The sequence below is a fragment of the Lissotriton helveticus genome, chromosome 4_2, assembly GCF_964261635.1.
Source record: "Lissotriton helveticus chromosome 4_2, aLisHel1.1, whole genome shotgun sequence".
Taxonomy (NCBI): Eukaryota; Metazoa; Chordata; class Amphibia; order Caudata; family Salamandridae; genus Lissotriton; species Lissotriton helveticus.
Genome location: NC_136064.1, coordinates 149,763,315 through 149,783,427, shown reverse-complemented (window position 1 = coordinate 149,783,427; position 20,113 = coordinate 149,763,315). Strand labels below are relative to the sequence as shown.

General features: G+C 43.3%; 1 protein-coding gene across 1 annotated transcript; it reads left to right on the top strand.

The window, feature by feature from the left end:
- The first annotated feature begins 450 nt into the window (after positions 1-450).
- LOC144752003 (vomeronasal type-2 receptor 26-like) lies at positions 451-12,882 on the top strand. Its single transcript, XM_078639962.1, has 2 exons — positions 451-530; positions 12,144-12,882. The coding sequence occupies exons 1-2, from the start codon at positions 451-453 to the stop codon at positions 12,880-12,882; spliced, it is 819 nt and encodes a 272-aa protein (XP_078496088.1).
- Positions 12,883-20,113: the final 7,231 nt, after the last annotated feature.

Below are 20,113 nucleotides of genomic sequence, written 5' to 3'. Positions count from 1 at the left end.
CTTGCGCTATGAATTGTATCGCTTTCGAGATGAGCGTTGCCGATAGCACGCTATCTCAGCAATAAAATTCAGAGTTGGCCGGCGATAATTATCCTCGCGCTAGGAGCGCTGAGCGATAATTATCGCATGGCCTTGATGATATGCCCCTCAATTCTTCATCCTAATCGGTATGGTTTTAGGCCTAAGGTGGATACAATTGAGCAGGTAAATATTGAGAAATATATTATGTCAAAAAATCACCCGAATACCTGGCATTTATGGATCTGACCACAGCATTTGACAGTGTAAATCAATCAAAGCTGTGGTCTCTTTTTATTTCCCATGGCCTGGATGAAACATTAGTGCACGATGGAGCACAGTTGAGATGGCCTAGGTGGATTGGGCCCAGTCAACACTGAAAATGACACTCTTAAAAATAAAGAATGAAATATAGTAGGAAAGCAAGAAAGAATGAACAAAGGGACAGAACGATGGAAAGACGGAAGGCAGGAAGGAAAAAAGGAAAAAAAGAAAAATGACGAACAAGGAAGGTAAGAAGAAAAGAAAGAAAGCAGGAAACATTCAAATAAAGCAAGAAAGAAGGACAGAAAGAAGGAAAGAAGGAAGAAAGAAGGAAAGAAAAAAGATAGAAAGTGTCCCCCTAGGAATACACAGGTATAAAAAGGAAGCTTCTGGTTTGCTAGCAGTCAGATAATCAAAATACGCTTCAAAAGGAATTCACAATAGCATTTGTAGAAGTTAGGAATGGAAAAAGCTGGAATGTGATCTGTGTTGTCATCTGATAGATAAGATCCTGCTATAACATCAGGATCTACCAACAAATGCAGCACTAAAGTAATAATATTAAAGTGAAAATAGAAACACTGGTTCAGAAGGGAACTGCTTTGTGTGTGGATGTGCCCACTGAGAAAGAGCAAAATATAGTCAAGTGAAGTTAACAAGTCCCTGAAGTGGGCTGAACCATTGCTACTTGTCAGATGCTGCAGCGAGTAGAAGCCAATTATGAATGACACAACAACAGACCAATGGATGAAGAGAGGTGGGTGAAAGTCCCTTTAAGTAAGTACATACATATAATACATATAATTTGAATAAAGTCAAAAAGTGTTGGATAATGCCATACCTAAAAAAGCAAAGAAATGTGCACCTTAAATTAGGCTTTTTATGGACACTGTGCTGGAAAATGCAAATGTGAGACCATTTTGTCAATTGTTTCTGCAGTGGGAATACCCCATAATGTCCTGATATAATGTCCTGATAGGATCACTCCCGAAAGTGCTGGCCTCTTTCACAAGTTCATACTTATGATTTTCTCACCAAATGTACATGACAAATGTGGACTAAATTGCAATATCTGGCCCAATATTTTCAGAAAATTCTCAGGAATGAACCCAGCCATAAACACCAGCGGGGGAAATTGCTTCACTCAGTATAGTTCATGTCAGATATTTGTTCCCAACCTCTTCCAAAGGTCACCAGTTGCCAAGAATCTGGGCTACTGTGCCAAGAACTCTTGACAACACATTCAAGGTCTGTACAAAATAAGAAAACACATCTCTAACTATGTGATCTTCACTCACTCACTTTTGATAAGAAGCGACGCATCTCTCCCTGTGTAGATTGTTTGAACACCATCCATAGGGGGACCTGATGTGTGCAGCTCCTCAAATGGGGAACATGAGTTCACTCTACTTTGGTGGTCCGCGCTCTTGCGGACGAGAAGTCAGATCCTGACATTAATTCTTTAAAAGATCGCACAACTTGTGAAGAGTGTTTTAGGAAAGAAGGAGAAGCATGAGATAGAAGCACGTCAAGGGTTATTGAGTGGATTTATGTCCAGACACCTGAGTCATGTTTGTATACTTTATTGTAACTCAAGATTGTGTGTCCTGCTTATAAAACATGTTTAGTCTTTGCTAAAAACTAACTACTTTAAAGAAAATTGAAAAAAGACAAGGGAGGAAATTTGATGCAGGTAACAGTTCACCTCTGTGTTACCAGTGTCTCTGATGCCTCCTTCATGTACTTGAAGACTAAATATCTCTTTCTTTGCATACTTTTACAATGCTGATACTACTGTAATCAATGACATCATACGAGCACTGCACTTTCCATTGCTAATGTGATTCTCCTGGATGACGTAACCAGCATCTGTCCATGTAACCACAGGTCTGACCAATCAATCCTACATTTATAATTATTCTGTGATTTTAATTTACTGTACACTAAAAGTATTTTATAGCCATTAATTAAAAGAATACACATCACTGATTTTAGAGAAGCTTATGATGGATTGCTCCAGCTGAGTTAGGAGGATGTTTTTAATTGTGTTGGATTGTTTTTAACAATTGCTGTGAGTGCACAGCAATCACTGTCTGCCTTACAATTTTAACAGCACACTGTTTTTGAGATTTTTAGATTAATATACATAGGAAGTTAATGACTGACATGTGTGTACTTTTATGGTTGCTTATGTAGCCGAATAAAGATTTTTTTAATTGAATTGGATTGAAGTGTGTAGGGTCTACTATTAGCCTCACGTAGCTACTTTGACCTTATAGAGTTCCTGTTGTCTCATTAACTTCCATTCTATAACCTTCAGCCTGAGTTGATAGAATGGGGACATCACGGAATGGGGTGCGGGTTTGAGTCCTGCCTAAAGCGTGTTCTCCAATGGATCTGACCCTGCAACTAAGGGGCAGCGTTACAAGAAACAGACACATCTGTGGAGATGCGTCAGTTTCCCCGTGCCAGTCTGTGATACTCTTGCACCTCCATGGATACACCATGGCACTAGGATTGACAGACACGTCCAAAATTCGGACACATCTGTTGGCCCAAATGTCACGCATTGCTAGAGTTGTGTCTAAAGGAGATGGGGCGGGGGCTTGGCTGAAGGGCTTCTTTCCTCCTTTCCTAGGGAGAGGGCACAGATTGTAAAAATGGGCCAGTTCTATTCAACGTCAACCCTTTGATATGTGGAGTGCAACAGGGCTCTTCTTTAAGCCCTACACTCTGTAATATCTATGTTGCCCCACTGGCGAGAGTTGTGAGATCTTATGGATTTGAGGTGCTGTCCAATAAAATATCTGAAGCTAAATGGGGAAAAGACAGGGATCCTGATCTTTGGCAACCAACAAGATATCTGGTCAAATGGATGCTGGCCTGACACCTTGGGCAGTTGCCCTTCTCCTGTATCCTATAGAATAAAAATGGGTGTTATTGTTGACACATCTCTGTCTACGAACTTACAAATCAGTAGAACTGTGTACACCTGTTTCCAAATAATCAGGTTGCTTAAAAAGTTTTCTCAGTTCTTCTCCTTTGCATCAAGAAAACAGGCAGTTATTGCCCTGGTCATGGCCAGACTCGATTATTCTAATGCCCTTTATCTGGGCATGAATAAGGGTCAGATGCGCCTCCTTCAGTTAGTGCAGAATGCGGCAGCGAGGCTGGTGATGGACTTACCTAAGTACCATTCAGTCTCTGCCTCCCTCGTTCACTGCACTGGTTGCCTTTGGATCGCAGAATTCTTTTTAAGACTCTCTGTTTGACTCATAATGCCTATTATGGTCTAGGCTCGGATGCCAATAAAGAAGTGTTTCATCGCTATGTCTCTACCACACAGCTTAAGTCTGCCAGCAAGAATTTGCTAGTAGTCCCCAGGTACAAAAAGGTTAGATAGGGAGGCAGGGCCTTCTCTCCTGCGGCTGCTAAGTTGTAGAACTCTCTTCCTGAGGGGTTATCAGGCCTTGTGTCTCACTCTCTTTTTCGTAGGGCATTGAAAACCTGGTTGTTTACACAGAGTGTTATATGATTTTCTTACTCGGCCGTACACTAGTTCTCTGCAGCGCCTTGATGCCCTTGGGCTAAAGTTTGTGCTTTCTAAATTTAATATCGAGCGAAGATGCGTCACGTTGTAAATTGTCCACAGTGTTTACACCACCACTGTGTCACAAAAGTAAAGCAACAGCGGCACAAAAGTGTCTCAAGGGGCTTGGAAATCTGCAAATAAATAGCGACTCAATTTTTAGGAATTGTACATGACCCTGTGACATGTTACATGCACAAACTGGTCGCAAACCCATTTGCGCATGCAAAATAGGATCATGCATCTGGCCCCTTGTCTGCTATACTTTTAAAATTCAATTTTCCCGTACAGTTTGTTAATGTTTTGCAGAATTTATACAGAGAGGCTGAAGCTAGGATCATATACTGCGGGGCTACTACAATTCAGATGAGGTACTCTGCAAGGGTGCCCCATGTCACCAGTCCTCTTTGCATTATATATAGAACCATTAGCATCTTTGTTACACCAAGATCCATGAGTCAGGGCACCCTTGCTATGTGCCTCTAAACGTAAGCTTTCCACAGAGGATTTAATCTTATTTCTGGAAGCTGACTAACAGAACACTGCGGAAGTGTTTTATACAATTTTACTTTTTTCAGATTAGGCGGATGCAAAATCATTCATTCTAAATCTGAGGTACTACTGTTCAATTGCTTAGACCAAATCCTTCCTTCTGATCTGCATAATCAAGTCTGCAGGTCTAGTTAGATACTTGGGGATATACATGTCGCATGACCTTTCACCGCTATATCGACTCAATTATGAACCAACACTTTTGAAAACTAGGAAGCTTCTAAACCAGTGACCGATTCTATGCCTCTCTATAGTAGGGAGAGTAGCGGTGCTAAAAATGATGATTCTCCAGCTTTTGCTTTTCCTTTTGTCAAATGTATCAATTAAAGACCCTGTTACATTTTTCCATGAGATCGACCAAATGCTCCGTAATATTGTTTGTTTAGGGTAGAAACCTCGTACACAACTAAACACTGTGGGGCATATTATCAAGGGGGTTTATCTCCGCTTTTTTTGGCTTTAAAAGCCAAGAGAGCGGAGATAAAATTATCTCCCTATTACCTAGCTGTCGCTAACACCAGTTAGCAACAGCTAGTAGGAGATAGCGACCATCTTGGGCCCCGCTTTGCATGTCAGTGATATTTATCACTAATGACATGCAAAGTGGGCGTGCCAAGATGTTAGCGACTGGAAACAGTCGCTAACATCGCTATCTCCTATTACCAACTTTTGGAGATATTCGCGCTAAGCGCGATTATCTCCAAAAGCTAACACCTGCCCCTGAGCAGTTCTTAGCCATGTTATCCAATGGGAGGTGGATAACATGGCTAAGAGCATTAGCTCGGTAATGCATGAATATCGCTGACTTTTCAGCGATATTCATGCATTGCGGCCGTTTTTTATCGCATTTGCGATAAACCTTGGTAATACCGCCGCAGCTCAGCGGTAAAAATTTTTCTCTAACTAACTAACCCCTGTATCACTATCTATTCAAGAAAGTGGGCTTTCAAAAAATATCACCAGGCAGCTCTTACTGACTGGTGTATAAGATCAGTTCCTAGACGTGACCTGGGAGGAAAGATCTATTTGAAAAAAATAATGCTTCTAGAAATTGGTATCAGCTTGTTCCATTTATTTAGATTCCCAAGCTTCCCAAACATAGCAGATAGGGAATACTGCTAGGTTTTCTCAGCTACAGGAAGAATATCAGGTTACCCCTTTCACCCTGAAATCCTGATTGAACCTAGCAGTAAAACAGGGTTCCAGATAAATAGGAAAAACTTATTAACCTGGGAGAAGGTAGGGCTACATCGCTTTAGCCACTTCCACAGGCATTACAAAAGATCCATAAATGCACAGGCTGTAGGCCAGCTACGCAACCATGGAGCACTATCTGGGCACACAAAGCCCTTAGAAGGGCCAATTTTAAAAGTATGTTATTTTTTGTAAGAGGCAACTTTATTTTACACCATCTCACCTTCATAAGATCTACCCTTCTATTTCTGATACATGTTTTAGATGCCATTGTGCCATTGAGGATTGGCTCCATACTTGCTTCTCTTTAGTAGAATTCTGGAAGCAAATTTTCTGTTGGCTTAGCAACAAGCTCCAAAAAGACTCAGGGCCATATCAGCAAGAGAATTATCACCGCTTTAGCAGCCGTTTTTGGCTGGAAAGCGGTGATAATTGTATTGCCCTATTTGCAAGGTCACTCTATCGCATGAATCCTTGCCTCAGCGCCCTTTACCGTATTGCCCAGCTGTGCATATCTAATGAGATGCAAAGTGGGCGTTCCTCCCCAGAATAAGGGGATATATGTCACTAAGCGACATTTCTCCTATTATCAAGCCTCACGCTAACCTGCAGAGCAATAAGAAAAGTAGGTTAGCGCTACTTTACTTACGATTGCTTTTCATCTGACTTAGCCATGATATCCAATGGAAGGTGGATATCATGGCTAAGTGTGCCCTGTCCTATCACCAACGTAGCACCAAACGTTCTGCGATTATCGCTGGAATCCCAGCGATAATTACACATTTGGCAGCTAACTCGGTTGTTTTTATTGCTCTGATAAAAGCAAGAGATAGCTGGCGATAATTATCCTAGCAATAAGTGCGCTTTCCTTGGACCTGATAATTCTCGCCTCGGTGCCTATTCCACTCATGGGTCCCACTCTGCAACTCTGGGCAATAGCTTGCTTAATCTCCACAACAGCTCCAACAACGCTGAGGATGCCTGACTTCACCTTGAGGGTGCCCAGGAGGGGCATCTCACAGGGAAAGGCCAGGAAGGGTTCCTCAGTGGTATTCGTACAAGCGCCGAGATGCCTCAGGGGTAGTCGTGCCCTATACAAGTGCGTAATCATTTAATTTCATTTCATATATGTTTATTGCACTTCTTGACGCCAAGTCCTTGATTCTAGAAAAATGGAAAGTGGCTGAGGCCCCAAATTTATTTCTTTGGCCATTGAAGATGAGTTAAATTAACATGAAAAAAAGTTTCATTCACAAAGAGTAGGATTGCACTAACTTCATAGATATTTTCAGGGCTCGGGGTTTTCCTTCCTTGAATGTGGTCATTGTTAGATTGTGAAACTAAATATTTTTACATTCAAAATCGATCTATATTCTTTATGTATATGACTGATATTAGTATCTTGATGAATTGTGGCCTTTATGCCTTCTCTTCTACTAACTGCGATTATAATTAAAAACATGGGGGCAGATTTATGTCGGATTTGCGCCACGTTTACGACGCCGTTGCGTCACGCAACGGCGCGGAAACGTGGCGCATCCCTGCGACCTATTTACAACGTGACGCATCTAGGCAGATGCGTCACGTTGTAAAGCCCTGCGCCACATGAAACCTGCGTCAGGTTTCATGTGGGCGTTCTGTCGCAGGGTGGGCGTTCCCTCGTAGGAAAGCCCCGTTAAACTTACGCAGTGAAATCTACAAGATTTCACTGAGTCAGTTTTACAAAGCTGCTGGGTCAAATCCTTACACCTGCTTGAAGCAGGCGTAAGAGTGACGCACTACGTTATGTATGGGTGGCCTCTGTACATTGCAGGAGTTGTGTCGCACTTGCGACGCTACTCCAGCAATGCGCCGCCCGTACACCACAAGATGCGTCACGCATCTGCCCTTCATTGCACCATGGTGCGCCGCATTGTAAATGCGGCGCATCTGTGGTGCCGCAAGGGGGGAATTGCGTGACGCATCAGTTCTGGCGCATCCCTGCTGATTTGCAGAGATGCGCCAGAACTCATAAATCTGCCCCAGAATTTTTAAAAAGTTAGGATAAATTCAACAATGTCAAGTTGTTGGTTCTATTCAGACCTTGAATGATATTTCATCATTTTCTAACAATACCTATGTGTCCATAAAACGTTGCCTTGTTAGCCTCTGAGGCCAAGCATCTACAACAGGGAGATGAAATGTGCAATTCTTTCCTCATCAGGGCTTATAAAACATCTTTTATAAAGACCCTGCTTATTGGTACAGGACCCCTTTACCTCTGGGACCTCTACGGAGACGGGGATGCTGATAGGTGAAAATGATGTAGATTAATCTTCACTGTGCCCACAGCACCAAAGTCGAGTTTGGAGGGAATTTTCTAAGCTCTGGACAAATAAAATGGTCTGTTTTCACTCACTAGGGTTTATAAAATACCTTTGATAGGGACCCTGCTCATAGTTACATTACCCCCTAGAACACATAAGGAGGTCTTGGGGTGGTCAATATTTCAAACCAAGGTAGATTATCACTCAAGAAGTGCCCAGACCACCAAGGCTGAGTTTGCAGTGAGTGTAGTTTTTAAAAACACAGTGCTGAAATGCTGGACGTCTTTTGAAATGACCTCAGGCGTCAGAAGCTCACACATGCAAGTGCAGAAAGGGCTGCTGGCCTCTAAACTGCCATGCCCTATTATCTACTAGGGACTTAAAGGTAGTTTTGTATCCCCTTCCCATATTATTTACTACAGGCTACAAGGTAGGTTTTGCCCATTATGAGTGGACCCCAATGCATTCCTGTGAATTTAAAATAGCACTGGCCTTGAGCCTGGTTAGTAGAGCCCTGGGCACAGTCAGAGTCAGCTACTGCCAGTACCAGTCAGCACAACAACATGCGGATGAGCAGGCTGAAAATGGGTCTTCAAAGCTCCATACATGAAGGAAAATCCTTGTTTTATGGCCTCAATTAAATGTGAAACCCACTGTGGTGGGGGTTTTATTAGTAATATATGGTTCTAACTAAAAAGTAGCAAACCTATTCATTTATTTGTGGATTTCTCTAGAAAATAATATGGCTCAAATATGTTGGATGTCTTTACAATTAGAGGACAAGGTTACAAGTCAAAAGAAAAGTATCATATGAATCAATAGGCAGTCACGGTACACACAGGTGAGATTGATGCGGGACACAATAGCTGCACAGCTCAATGTCTGAAGGAAATAAGAAGCATATTATAGGCAGGTGAAGACTCGGCACATACTTGTGGCAGAAGTAATAGCTACATGTGTGTTGCAGGGAAGACAAAGGGATCAAGATTGGATCATTGTATTGAGGAGCAAAACAAAGAGGACATATAATGGATGCTGCAAAATGAGAGGGGAGAGGATGAATGAGATTCTGAGCAGTTTAAAGAAGCCAAGGTGTCCAGGTGTAGGAAGTAAGTAAGTATTATTCATTGTTTGATTAATAAAATTATGACATCGCTTGATGAACACTTGTAACATATAAATAGAACATAAATAGAAATACTATGGCCATAAAATGCTGGACATTACTATGAGTAAGATTGATGTATAAAATGTGTTTTTTTTGGTGTCCAGCCTAAACAATTCGAATGTGGGCGAATAGGGTCCTAATCACCTAAGATTCAAGTAACCTCCTTGCCTAAAAAATTAGGAGTGCTAGGACAGTGCGAGATCTCCTTTCATGTGCAAAGCTGCAGTACATTGTCCACACAATGTACATGACAGTAATATTAGGAAATTACAATGTAAATAACCTTTGTGAATGTGAATTCATGTCTAAACAATTCTGTTCACAATTAAGACTTTATACAAATTGTAAATTGGGTTGAATCTACAATATAAAATATCTGATGCCCTTTTGGCTTCCCTAAAGATAATACTTCTCGACAGCGACTGGGTTATGGTTGTTTGGTCCTTTAAGGCCTCTGATTAATTCAACAGTCGCTGAGTCCTTCCTGTTTTTCAGTTATTTTTAATCTTTGGTCTATTATTCTCATATGTGCATCTTCTCTGGAGAAGCAAATGATTACCTAGAATTGACTCACATTTGGGGAATTTGTTCAAATACAGGTTTCAATACTTCTACCCAAAAATCCTGGTCTAATTTGAACATGAGTGGAGGTATCCCATTCGGTCCTGGGGCACTTACTCTTCCAGTAATTTGTTTGGAAGTGAGGGTAAATGGTATCCAATTAGTATGCGTTATATCCATTCTCACCGGCTCTGAATGTGCCTTTTTAGTAATAAGATTGATGTCTCCACAAAGTTCTTTGTTGAAATGAGCTTTAGGAAAAGTTGTCCAATCTGTTTCTGTTAGGTGGGAATTGATCCCCAGATTTGTTTGATTTAATAGTGTGTTAATCTCATTCCAGAATCAAGCGCGGTTGTTAGTTTTTATGTTAAATAATAGTTTGACCCTCAGACTCTCCTCAGATTTTCTTTTGGGTCACAAGATTGTTTTCTTACGCCTTGTTTTTACTTGCCTGAGTTCTCTTTGGGTCCTTAGGACTTGACCCTCTTTTTGGAGTTTCCGCACTGCTGGATTTAATGTTTTTTTGAGATACTGATAGAAGTATTCTGGTAGATTGCCAAACTCCCTTCTTGCTGAATTTTTTGGCATGGGCTTTTTTTGCCGAGAATCAAGATCACAAAAAATAGAGGTAGAGCATACACTGAAAGACTGATATAGAGCGCAGAGAGATTAAGGAAGTAGTCAAACAAGCAAGTAGTATGAAAGAAGTTGAAGAAGTGCTTCCACCCTCCATAGAAATGACTTACCTGCAGAGATCTTCAGTGTTCTAATCAGATGTGTTTGCGTGTGTGACCTTATGTGTAATAAATACAATTTCTGCAGTCTTAAAAATGTAATCCCTATGGAACATAATCATACCACATAACTGGATGCTTAGACCATTGACACTTGCCACGCCACACAATCACACATTGGCCAATCTATCAAAGAGGTACAAATGTTTATTTTTAAATATTTCATGCAGCTGTTAAAATCAAGTTGGAGCTATTAGCTCTCAATAAAAATACAAGATCTCAATGTACTTTATCACAATAGCCTCCTTCAAGTTATAACAAATGCTATATGTTAAAAACTATTCATAACATAATAAAGTGCAATAGGGACAAAATATCATTAACAGACATTGTGTATAAAAAACATTTATACGAAAGCATACATGAAAAAACTATTTACTGTTCAAAATTAAAATGACCAAGAAGCAACACGTTTCGGTGGGATTAAAGGTCCAACCACCTTCTTCAGGCACAATAATAACAATTAAAAAAGGTCCCAGCGCTTTGAATCTTCTTGTCAATTGGAATTGTCGGTGCTTGGAGCAGTACCAAAGGGATTACATTTTTAAGACTGCAGTCTATTCGGTGTCCTGTCCCTTTGGAAGAGTAGGGCCCCTCTCTTTTGTTCTGCCATAAGTACAATTTCAACATCAATGCAAATTCATCAGGAAGCCACCGGAGCTTTACCAGAATAATGCTGTTTTTGCTATTTTGCTTCACGTGAGAATGAGCCTTTGGAAGAAGATCTCCTTTTAGTAGAGCCAGGGCCACATTTCAGTGGCCGGTTAGAGGGACATGTAGTCATGTGTTTAGTGAACAAAGGATTGTTCTAACATCTTGATGTTATCCTGTCATAAGAACTATGGGGCATATTATCAAGAACGGCGATAAAATGATCGCCGCTGTAGCGGCAGAAAACTGCAGCTAAAGCGGCAATAATGGCCTTGATAATATGCCCTTGTGAATTCCCATAGAAGCCCAGCTTAACACCATGGGTATTCACAAGGACATATTATCAAGCCCATTATCACCGCTTTCGTGGCAGTTTCCTACCAGTAAAGCAGCGATAATTTTAACGCCGTTCTTGATAATATGCCCTCAGGAGATTAACCCCACTGGAGACTCAATTGGAAATGTTCAGTCTTACCTACAATGTTAATCTGCGATCGGAGGTGATACTTCTTGTCAAGAGTTGCAACTCAAGATCTTGAGCTATAAATAATCATTGGAATTCAATCTCAGATTTTAAAAAGTCTCCTACCACCAAACACAATATGATATGCTTCCTTAGACCCCTCTACATTCACTAGATAATTCCTGCATCAAAACCAATAGTTGGACAAACCTCCACGCCTTCAACAAGACCCCAACACTTTCTACATGGATCAGATAATCAAATTATGCTGATTGTTATTGTAAACAGCATTGTTGTTATCATTGCACTTTATTAGCTTATTATTTGTGGTAAACTCAACCAGAGTGCTGTTTCACATATTATTTCATTTGCCATAAACTTCTTATTGACAAACTTCCACTTTCCTTTCAGACTCAGTTGACTGTTGGCCGTGTCCTGAAGACCAGTGGCCAAATGAAGGTCAGACACAATGTTTCTCCGCAACTCTGCAGTTCCTCTCCTTTGATGAGCCTTTGGGGACAGCTCTTTCATGTTTGACCTGCCTTCTTTTCATAATGACACTATTTGTTTTCTGTGCCTTCAGAAGGTACCAAGACACACCAATCGTCAAAGCAAATAACCGAGTCCTCAGCGATGTGCTTCTTGTTGCCATTATGCTCTGTTTCCTCTCCTCCTTTGCCTTCATTGGCTATCCATCGATGGTGACCTGTATGCTCCGACAAAACTCTTTTGGTATTAGCTTTGCCATCAGTATCTCCACTGTCCTGGCAAAGACCATCACTGTGATTATAGCGTTCAATGCTCGCGATCCCACCAGCCGGTCTTCAAGATGGCTTGGGACCAGAATACCCAGTGGCGTGGTCCTTCTGTGTTCATTTGCTCCAGTCCTGATTTGCACAGTCTGGCTGCTCCTTGATCCTCCGTTCCCTGTGAAGATACAGATACGAGACACCACCATCATCCAGTGTGACGAGGGCTCTGTTCTCTTCTTCTATCTGATGTTGGGATATCTGGGCTTGTTGGCCACTGTCAGCTTTGTGGTTGCATTTTATGCTCGTAATTTGCCCCAGAGTTTTAACGAGGCCAAGTTCCTCACCTTCAGTATGCTTGTGTTTCTGGCCGTGTGGATCGCTTTTATACCTGCGTATCTCAGCACACAGGGGAAGTATATGGTGGCCGTGGAGATCTTTGCTATCTTGTCTTCAGCTGCTGGGTTATTGGGATGCATCTTCATTCCCAAGTGCTATATCATCCTTTGGAGGCCGGATTTGAATACCAAGCAATACTTAATGCAAAAGAGCAGCTCTAGCAACAACCAATAAAGTGCACATGTGATTGGTCCATTTCTGCAAATGTGAATTTTGTGTTGTCATAGCACAGCACGGCTATTCAAGACAACTGCGTCGGATCATTGTACATTTTACAATGAGCAGCAGAGAGACTACGATCCTAGGATATTTAGATTTGTTTGTATGTCCTGTCCAGGACTCTAAATGTAACATTCCTTTTATAATACAGAATAATGTACAATTTTTCTTCCAATCTCTGTTTTATTGTTATATGGACTCAGAATACAAAGGGACAACACAGGTAAAACATGTACTGAGCTGATGCATGGGGTCAAATCTTATAAAAACATTTGTGGGGTACACATACCGATATATTCTCAGGGTATTTAGGGTCATATTATCAAGAACTGCAATAAAATTATCTCACCTTTAGCGGCAGGAAACTGTTTGATAATATGCCCTTGTGAATTCCCATAGCAGCCCAGGTTCTGGTGTTAACCTGGGCTGCTATGGGAATTCACAAGGGCATTATCAAGCCCATTATCACCGCTTCAGCGGCAGTTTCCAGCCACTAAAGCGGCGATAATTTTATTGGAGTTCTTGATAATATGCCACTTATACTCCTCCTTTTAGTGGAGATTGTTAGATTATGAGCGCTGAGTGGAAACAGGCTTTTAAACTGCACCTTCCTGTTTTGAATCACTTTAGGCACATGGGAAATATTTGCCACAGGGAAAGGAACAGAAGGGAAATGACTGCAATGGATTGTAAAACAGTTCTTTACTGGATTCTTCTTTCAACCACTGATGTTGTACGGAGACTCAGCTATGGATCAGTGAGGAAGGAGGGAAGTAATCTTATCAGGCAGTTGGAGCGATACAATGCAGGGCCTGGTAGCAAGGGTAAAGGGTATCCTGATATTTAAGGACCCGATTCTTGCCACGGTCTATAATTCAGCCTTGCCTGCTTTTCTTATGTCTGTCACCCATTAAATTGAAGAATTCTATTGTAGGAAAGCAGATTAACACGCATTGACGCTGGGTGGACTTCACTATGCAATAATCTCACAATACCCCAAATAGATCCTTTGCATTCACACTGAATACATCACTAGCTCAGCCCTGGTAGTGTGACACAGAGAAGTCAGGCATTACTAGAAGAAAATGTGTTAAACACTTCAGGGAAGCAACATTGACAATAAGTTATTGAAACAACTAGAAAGATCACAAATTATAAAAATAAAGCAGATTTTGATGTAAATATTGACACCAAAACAGAGACAATCACATGAGTATAACCAGAGTTAGGGATGTTGAAAGGACAAATCAGGGCATTCAGATTTTACACAACAAAAACATTGCGGTCAATAGGAAAGTACGATTTGAAAAGACAATGGGTCACTTGCAGGTAAAGTTGAGTTCAGTGGAAACCACTGGGGGGTGTAAGGTGAGAAGGGTCCCAGGACCAGGCTCAGATAATCCGTTGATTTTCACCTTCCTCTAAGTGCCCGGGCACAGAGTAGTCCTGTAGTCCTGAGGAATGGGGGCTGTCGTTGCTGGTTTCACCGTTTCGACAGAATAGGATGAGAAAGACAGAAGCTGGTGAGGAAGGGTATGCAAAATATTGACAATGGGACCACAGGGCTGACAGGTTGAGAAAGCTGCAGGGTTCCTTCAAGGCACAGCCTTTATCAAGTCCTCCTCCTGGCCATTATATAGCTTGTAGACCTACAGAAGACAGAACATGTGCAGGGCTTGCAATCATATTAAAGTCCTCCCTTCCTCACACCACAGAAATTCTCCCACTATCCCATTGTGACAATCGTTCATTCTCCAGCACCCTGCCCCATCCAGATACCTTTTCTGTGGTTCTAAACTATCATCTTCCTGGCTCTGCAGGCCACTTCACCCAGACACCTCCAGAGGCCCTCACCAATTCGCCAAAAATAGAAACACTTTTTTACGGTCCTGGGAGGTTTCAATCTACACGTTTATGAGCCCTACTACACGTCAGCAACTAGTTTTATGTCAGACATAGCTGCTATTCAACTGGGTCAAAAAGTACAAGGCCCTACCCATGCTACCTAGCAAGCTGTCGCTCACAGCAGTTAGCGACAGCTTGTAGGCGATAGCGAGCGGTTTGGGGCACGCTTTGCATGTCAGCGATATTTATCGCTAATGACATGCAAAGTGGGCGTATCATACCTGTTAGCGACTGAAAGAAGTCACTAACATCGCTATCACCTATTACCAACACAGGCGTAGCGATGGAAATATTCGCGCTAAGCGCGAATATCTCCAAAAACTAACACCTGCTCAGACCAGGTCTTAGCCATTATATCCAATGGGAGGTGGATAAAATGGCAAAGACCCTGTTAGCCATAATGCCTGAATATCTCTGTATTCTCAGCTATATTCACGGATTTTGCCGCTATCACCGGGAATTTTATCGCTTTTGAGATAAACGTTGTTAATAGCACGTTATCTCAGCGATAAATCCGGTGATGCCCGGCGATAAAAATATTGCCGCTAACCCTACTTAGCGATAACTATCGCTATTTGTTGATAATATGGCGCTCTGAGTTGGCTGATCTGTCAGGGGCCCTTCCGGCCCTCAAACTAGCTATAAAAAGTTTGGGAGTGTGACTGGAAAATACTCTGTCCATGGGGACTCAGGCCACTATACTCTCTGCCTTATGTTTTGGAATCCTGCGCATGTTGTGCAAGATTTTGCCTCTGCTTCCCCACACCTCAAGGAGACTGGCAGTCTAGGCTCTGATTCCCTTGCAACTGAATTATGGTAACTCGCTCTACCTGGGTGCCTCCAAGGCAGTTATTTGTCAAATATAAGTCATGCAAAATTCTGCTGCAGAGACACTGTTAGGAATCCCTAGGTATACATCTGCCAAACAGGGTTTGAGGGAGCTCCATTGGCTTCCTGTTGCTCAAAGAATTGATTTTAAATCCCATCCTATAGAACACAGAGTCCTCCATGTATGTGTTCCCTCTATCTCATGCCAACTAGTTCCCAAGAGGCTTTCTTAAATCTACCTGTTCGTACCTGGCCTCCGTTCCCATTATTTGGAGGGCTAGAAGTAGAGGATTGATTCTCTTTTTTACTGTGGCGAAGCTCTGGAGTGCCCTTCCCTTGGCCATTCTATCCACAAATGATGATTATTATTCCCGAAAATCCCTTAAGACCCTGCGTTTTAAGAACTGATTTTAAAGGTTACTCCTCTGTTCTCTGTGAAGCGGTTCTCTTCCCTACTAGCACTGGAATGCCTATGGGTCGCCATGCACTTTATAAATCTACTATGATAGCCAAGTATTGAACAAAGGTAGTGGTAGCCAGACTGGCCACCAGCAAGCCTCGGCAGTGGCAAGCTCAGCCCTTGGTCACTGTGCACAGGGGAAAAGGACCTATCTGGAACTTCCTGGAGGTCAGGGCAACGTTCCCCACAATGCACTAGACAATTTAATTTGTGATTCAAGTACGGTTTTGCCTGCAGACTGCAGGGGGCTTGTATCTCTAGTCCAAGGGAGTTCTGGAGTTGTCTTTGGCTTTCAGAGGAGCTTTCTCTTTCCTTTGGAAATGGTCTCTGATCCAGGATGAGTCGTAGTAGTGCAGTTGCAGGGTGGTTGCCACAAGTGCAGTATTTCATGCATTGTCTTTGTACAGGGCCTGAAAGCTGCAGACCCAGGTCTCTTCTTTGTTGTCTAGTTTCCAGTCAATCAGATCTGAAGTTCTGGTGCTGGAAGGGCCCCTTAACTCCTTGATTTGGGGTTGTAGGGCTGTGGGAGCAAATAGCCAATAGGCTACTATCCCCATCAGCTCAATTGTCCCTGAGGTTAACTTTTCTACTTGAAAGCCTTTGTTTTGCCACTTTAAAAATGTTAAGAACCCTACTGCCCTCACCAGCTTACACACCCTAAGGTTGTGTCTCAGCTTCTGGAGGTATACGTTTCCTGACTACCTAATTTTTCTGCCTGCCCATGTTGCAAATGTTCATGATGCAGGAGGCTGGATTTTTCCTCCTCTGGGAGGAAGCCTGGGTGCAGATCAGAGGTAGTGGGAGCTTTAAAGATCATCACCTTGTTCTACTACTTCACTAGTCATCCTGTCAGGGAGAAAGGTGACACCTCCCACATAGGCAGGCTGTGTTTCTTACTCCTGGGAGTATTCATACCTCCGTGCAGGGGGTCAGGTTTCTGTCTAGGGGCAACGGCTTCAGGCTGTCAGTCAAAAGAGCGCTCTGGTCTTGCCAATCATGGTGAGGCCAAAGTTGAGTTTGAGCAGTTGGCATTGGTCCTGCGTTTTGCAATGACAGGCCTGTTGTCATCTGTTTACTTGGGTCATTCAGGGTGGAACAATCAGGGTGGCAGGCCATGTTGACCCCTTTAACTTTCATGCCACTGGTACCACTGATTCCATTTGCCAGGGACTTATACGGGGGTTGAATTCCTTGTCAATAAGAGTTACAAATTCACATGCATCATGCTTTAGCGATATGGCACATGGACTGTGACCCTTTAAAAAGGCTCCTATACACTTTCACAAGCAAAACCATCAGAATTGTAGAAAAAAGTTTAGGTGTGACCATACATAGAGGGCACTTTCCTCCAGCTAATATTATACCTGCATCTGTCCTTGTAATATGAATTGCATCAAGTGTATGGTGCGCTTCCATCAGTTTCATGCATTACATATAGGCAATCCTATTTTAGGTTTAGACCTATAATAACTGTTAAAACCCCACTAAAGAGGAAGCAACGCACATCAGTGAAAACATATAAACATAGATAAACACCTGTACAACAACAAACTAAAATGTCATTCAAAGAAAGGAAAGTAATAGAGAATTAGATATTTTGTTTTCTTTCTGAAAGGGCCAACACTAACTAAGTTTCTTACAGAAGGTAGCAGAAAGAAAAGCTTTTCTAAAATTATTCTGTTAAGGTTTGTGGTTTAGGGATTTTACCAAGATATTGTTCTGTCTTCCTTTTATTTCTTCAAGTTGTGTGTGCTCAGATTAGAGCTACAGGAATGAGAAGCATGTTTTAGGTCTGGTCTAAATATTTTATATAATGTAGAAAATCTTGAAATATTAAATTCAGATTTGATTATTTGGCGGTGTTTAATTATTTTATTGATTTGGTGATAAGACTGTCTAATAAGATTCTTGGCTAATATTTCCCAGATTTCCCCATAGACACAAAATTGATAAACACCTTTGATACTTCAATTCCCTTTTCTAACAAGTCCGTATTGATAGCAGGTCACCTGTCAAAAATCCTAGGATATAAACATTCAATGAAAGGTGTAGTGACAGATATCTATGAAAAATACTGTTATCATGTACATGAGTAATGGTGAGAAGATGACACAAGACTTTCCACAAACCCTGCCAAGCTAACTAGTTACATGTATTTCTAGTCTTGTTTTTTCCATTATAAAACAGGACTACAATTCCCAGAAATCAAATACAAAATGTGGAATGGAGCAGCACATCTCTCTTGGACCTGGGGAATGTGGCAGCCATGCTTTCCACATACTAACAAAATTCAGAGCTGCAAGGTTCCAAATTGTTATGTGTGATACTGTTGGACTTGGGCCTTCTGGCAGGTTTACCCCTGAACTTTTTGCCTTAAATTATAGTGATTTCTGGTCTTTGCGCACTTTGACACTGTGGCACAGTGGAGAGTGCGTGCGCACTTTGGGTGCATGTGCTGAGCTAGGCCTGCCCGCCCATAGGAATGCATGGGGAATGTATGTGTCCCTGGTAGTTCCTGATGCGTGGGGTGTACAGGCTCGAGTCTGGTATGTGTGAACTCGTGGGAGTGAATGCTGCGCGATGGTATGTGCAGCTTGTATGTGTCTAGTGGGGAAGCGCCGCTTCTGGACATGGCTGTGCATGTGCTGTGAGGGTGCTGGCGTGTGATTGGCTGGAGCTGGCTGGCATGCCAGGCTCCAGGAAGTCTGGATGGGTCTGCCCGGTGGTGAGTGGGAGATTAGCATGCTGATGGCTGGGGAGGAGTGTACCTGTGTCCTGAATGAGGCTGGGTTTTCCCCTGACAATGCTGGCTCCGCCCCCCTGTGGTTTGTCTAATGACCCAAGCCCTGCCAGTGAATAGAGAGGGTGGTTGAGCCCATCAACAGTACTCCCAGACCTGCTGCAACTGGTTCTTCGCCCACCCTGCACCTTTGGACAAAGGATTGCTCTGTATAAAAGGAGGCTGTGACCTCTTGAAAAATGTTCTTGTATGCTGCTTGAATCTACCAGGGGCTGCTGCTGCTTGGGCTCAGGGATGGCTTGCCTCCCTGAGCCCTGCCCAGCCCCTGGACTTCTGCTGTCCTGGACTCTACCAGGACCTGATTGTTGGCTGTTGCCCTAGCACCTGGAAGTGCTTTATGGATATTCTGCTAGCGCAAGGAGCGCTTTATTTGCCTAGCGCCTGGAAGCGCTTCCTTCTCTCAGAGAGCGCTGGGAGCGCGGGATTATTGCCCCTTTAGCGCTTTGGAGCGCTTTGTTTTCCCCTAGCGCCGAGGAGCGCTTGATGTCCGCAGCCGGTGCCCACCCGGCATTGTCCGCCCCAAGCGAGTGCCCACCTCGCTTAGTTTTGATTAATTTGCCCTCTGGCAGGTGCCTACCCTGCCAGGGACCCTGCAGCGAGATTTGTAACTATCACGAGGGAGCCCACTCCTCGGATATTGAGTCCCCGCCTGCCTGCCTGCCTGAAACGGGCCGCCGCGCTGCCCGCGGCGATCCGGAAGTGCTTTGGCCGGCCGGCCAATGGCAGCGCGGCCGGCCGGAAGTCCCGCCCGCCGCTGCCGACCTCAGGGGAGAGAAGCCGAGTGATGGCCGCCCGGGGCCCCCATGAGGAGGAGAGAGCCCCGGGGCAGCCAGCACATTGTAGCCCCTGTGTTGCGGGGCTCCCGTGACCAGGACGGAGCCCCGGATACTGATCGTCCAGGAGCCACGAAGGCTCCATGTCGAGGCCCGGTCCCGAGATGGGGGACCGGGTGAGGCAGAGACCGGCACGTCTAAAGACCCGGTGAGTGTATTGCCGGGGAGGAGGGGCGTCGGGGCCCGCTCCTCCCCTTCAGAGCGAGCCCTGTTGCGTTAGGAGGCCCGTGAGGCCTCAAGTGATGTTTGGGCCTGTTTTTTTTTTAAGTATGTGCTTGTCTTATGGATCAACGTGGCGTAGAACCGGAGGGTGTCCCTGCAGTGCAGGCCCGCGTCCGTGTTCTATCGCCCCAAGCAGGG

Coding starts and splice junctions, on each gene's coding strand:
- LOC144752003 (XM_078639962.1), top strand. CDS start 451: ATGAACAAAGGGACAGAACGATGGAAAGACGGAAGGCAGGAAGGAAAA. Junction 531..12,143: donor AAAAATGACGAACAAGGAAG/GTAAGAAGAAAA, acceptor CTGTGCCTTCAG/AAGGTACCAAGACACACCAA.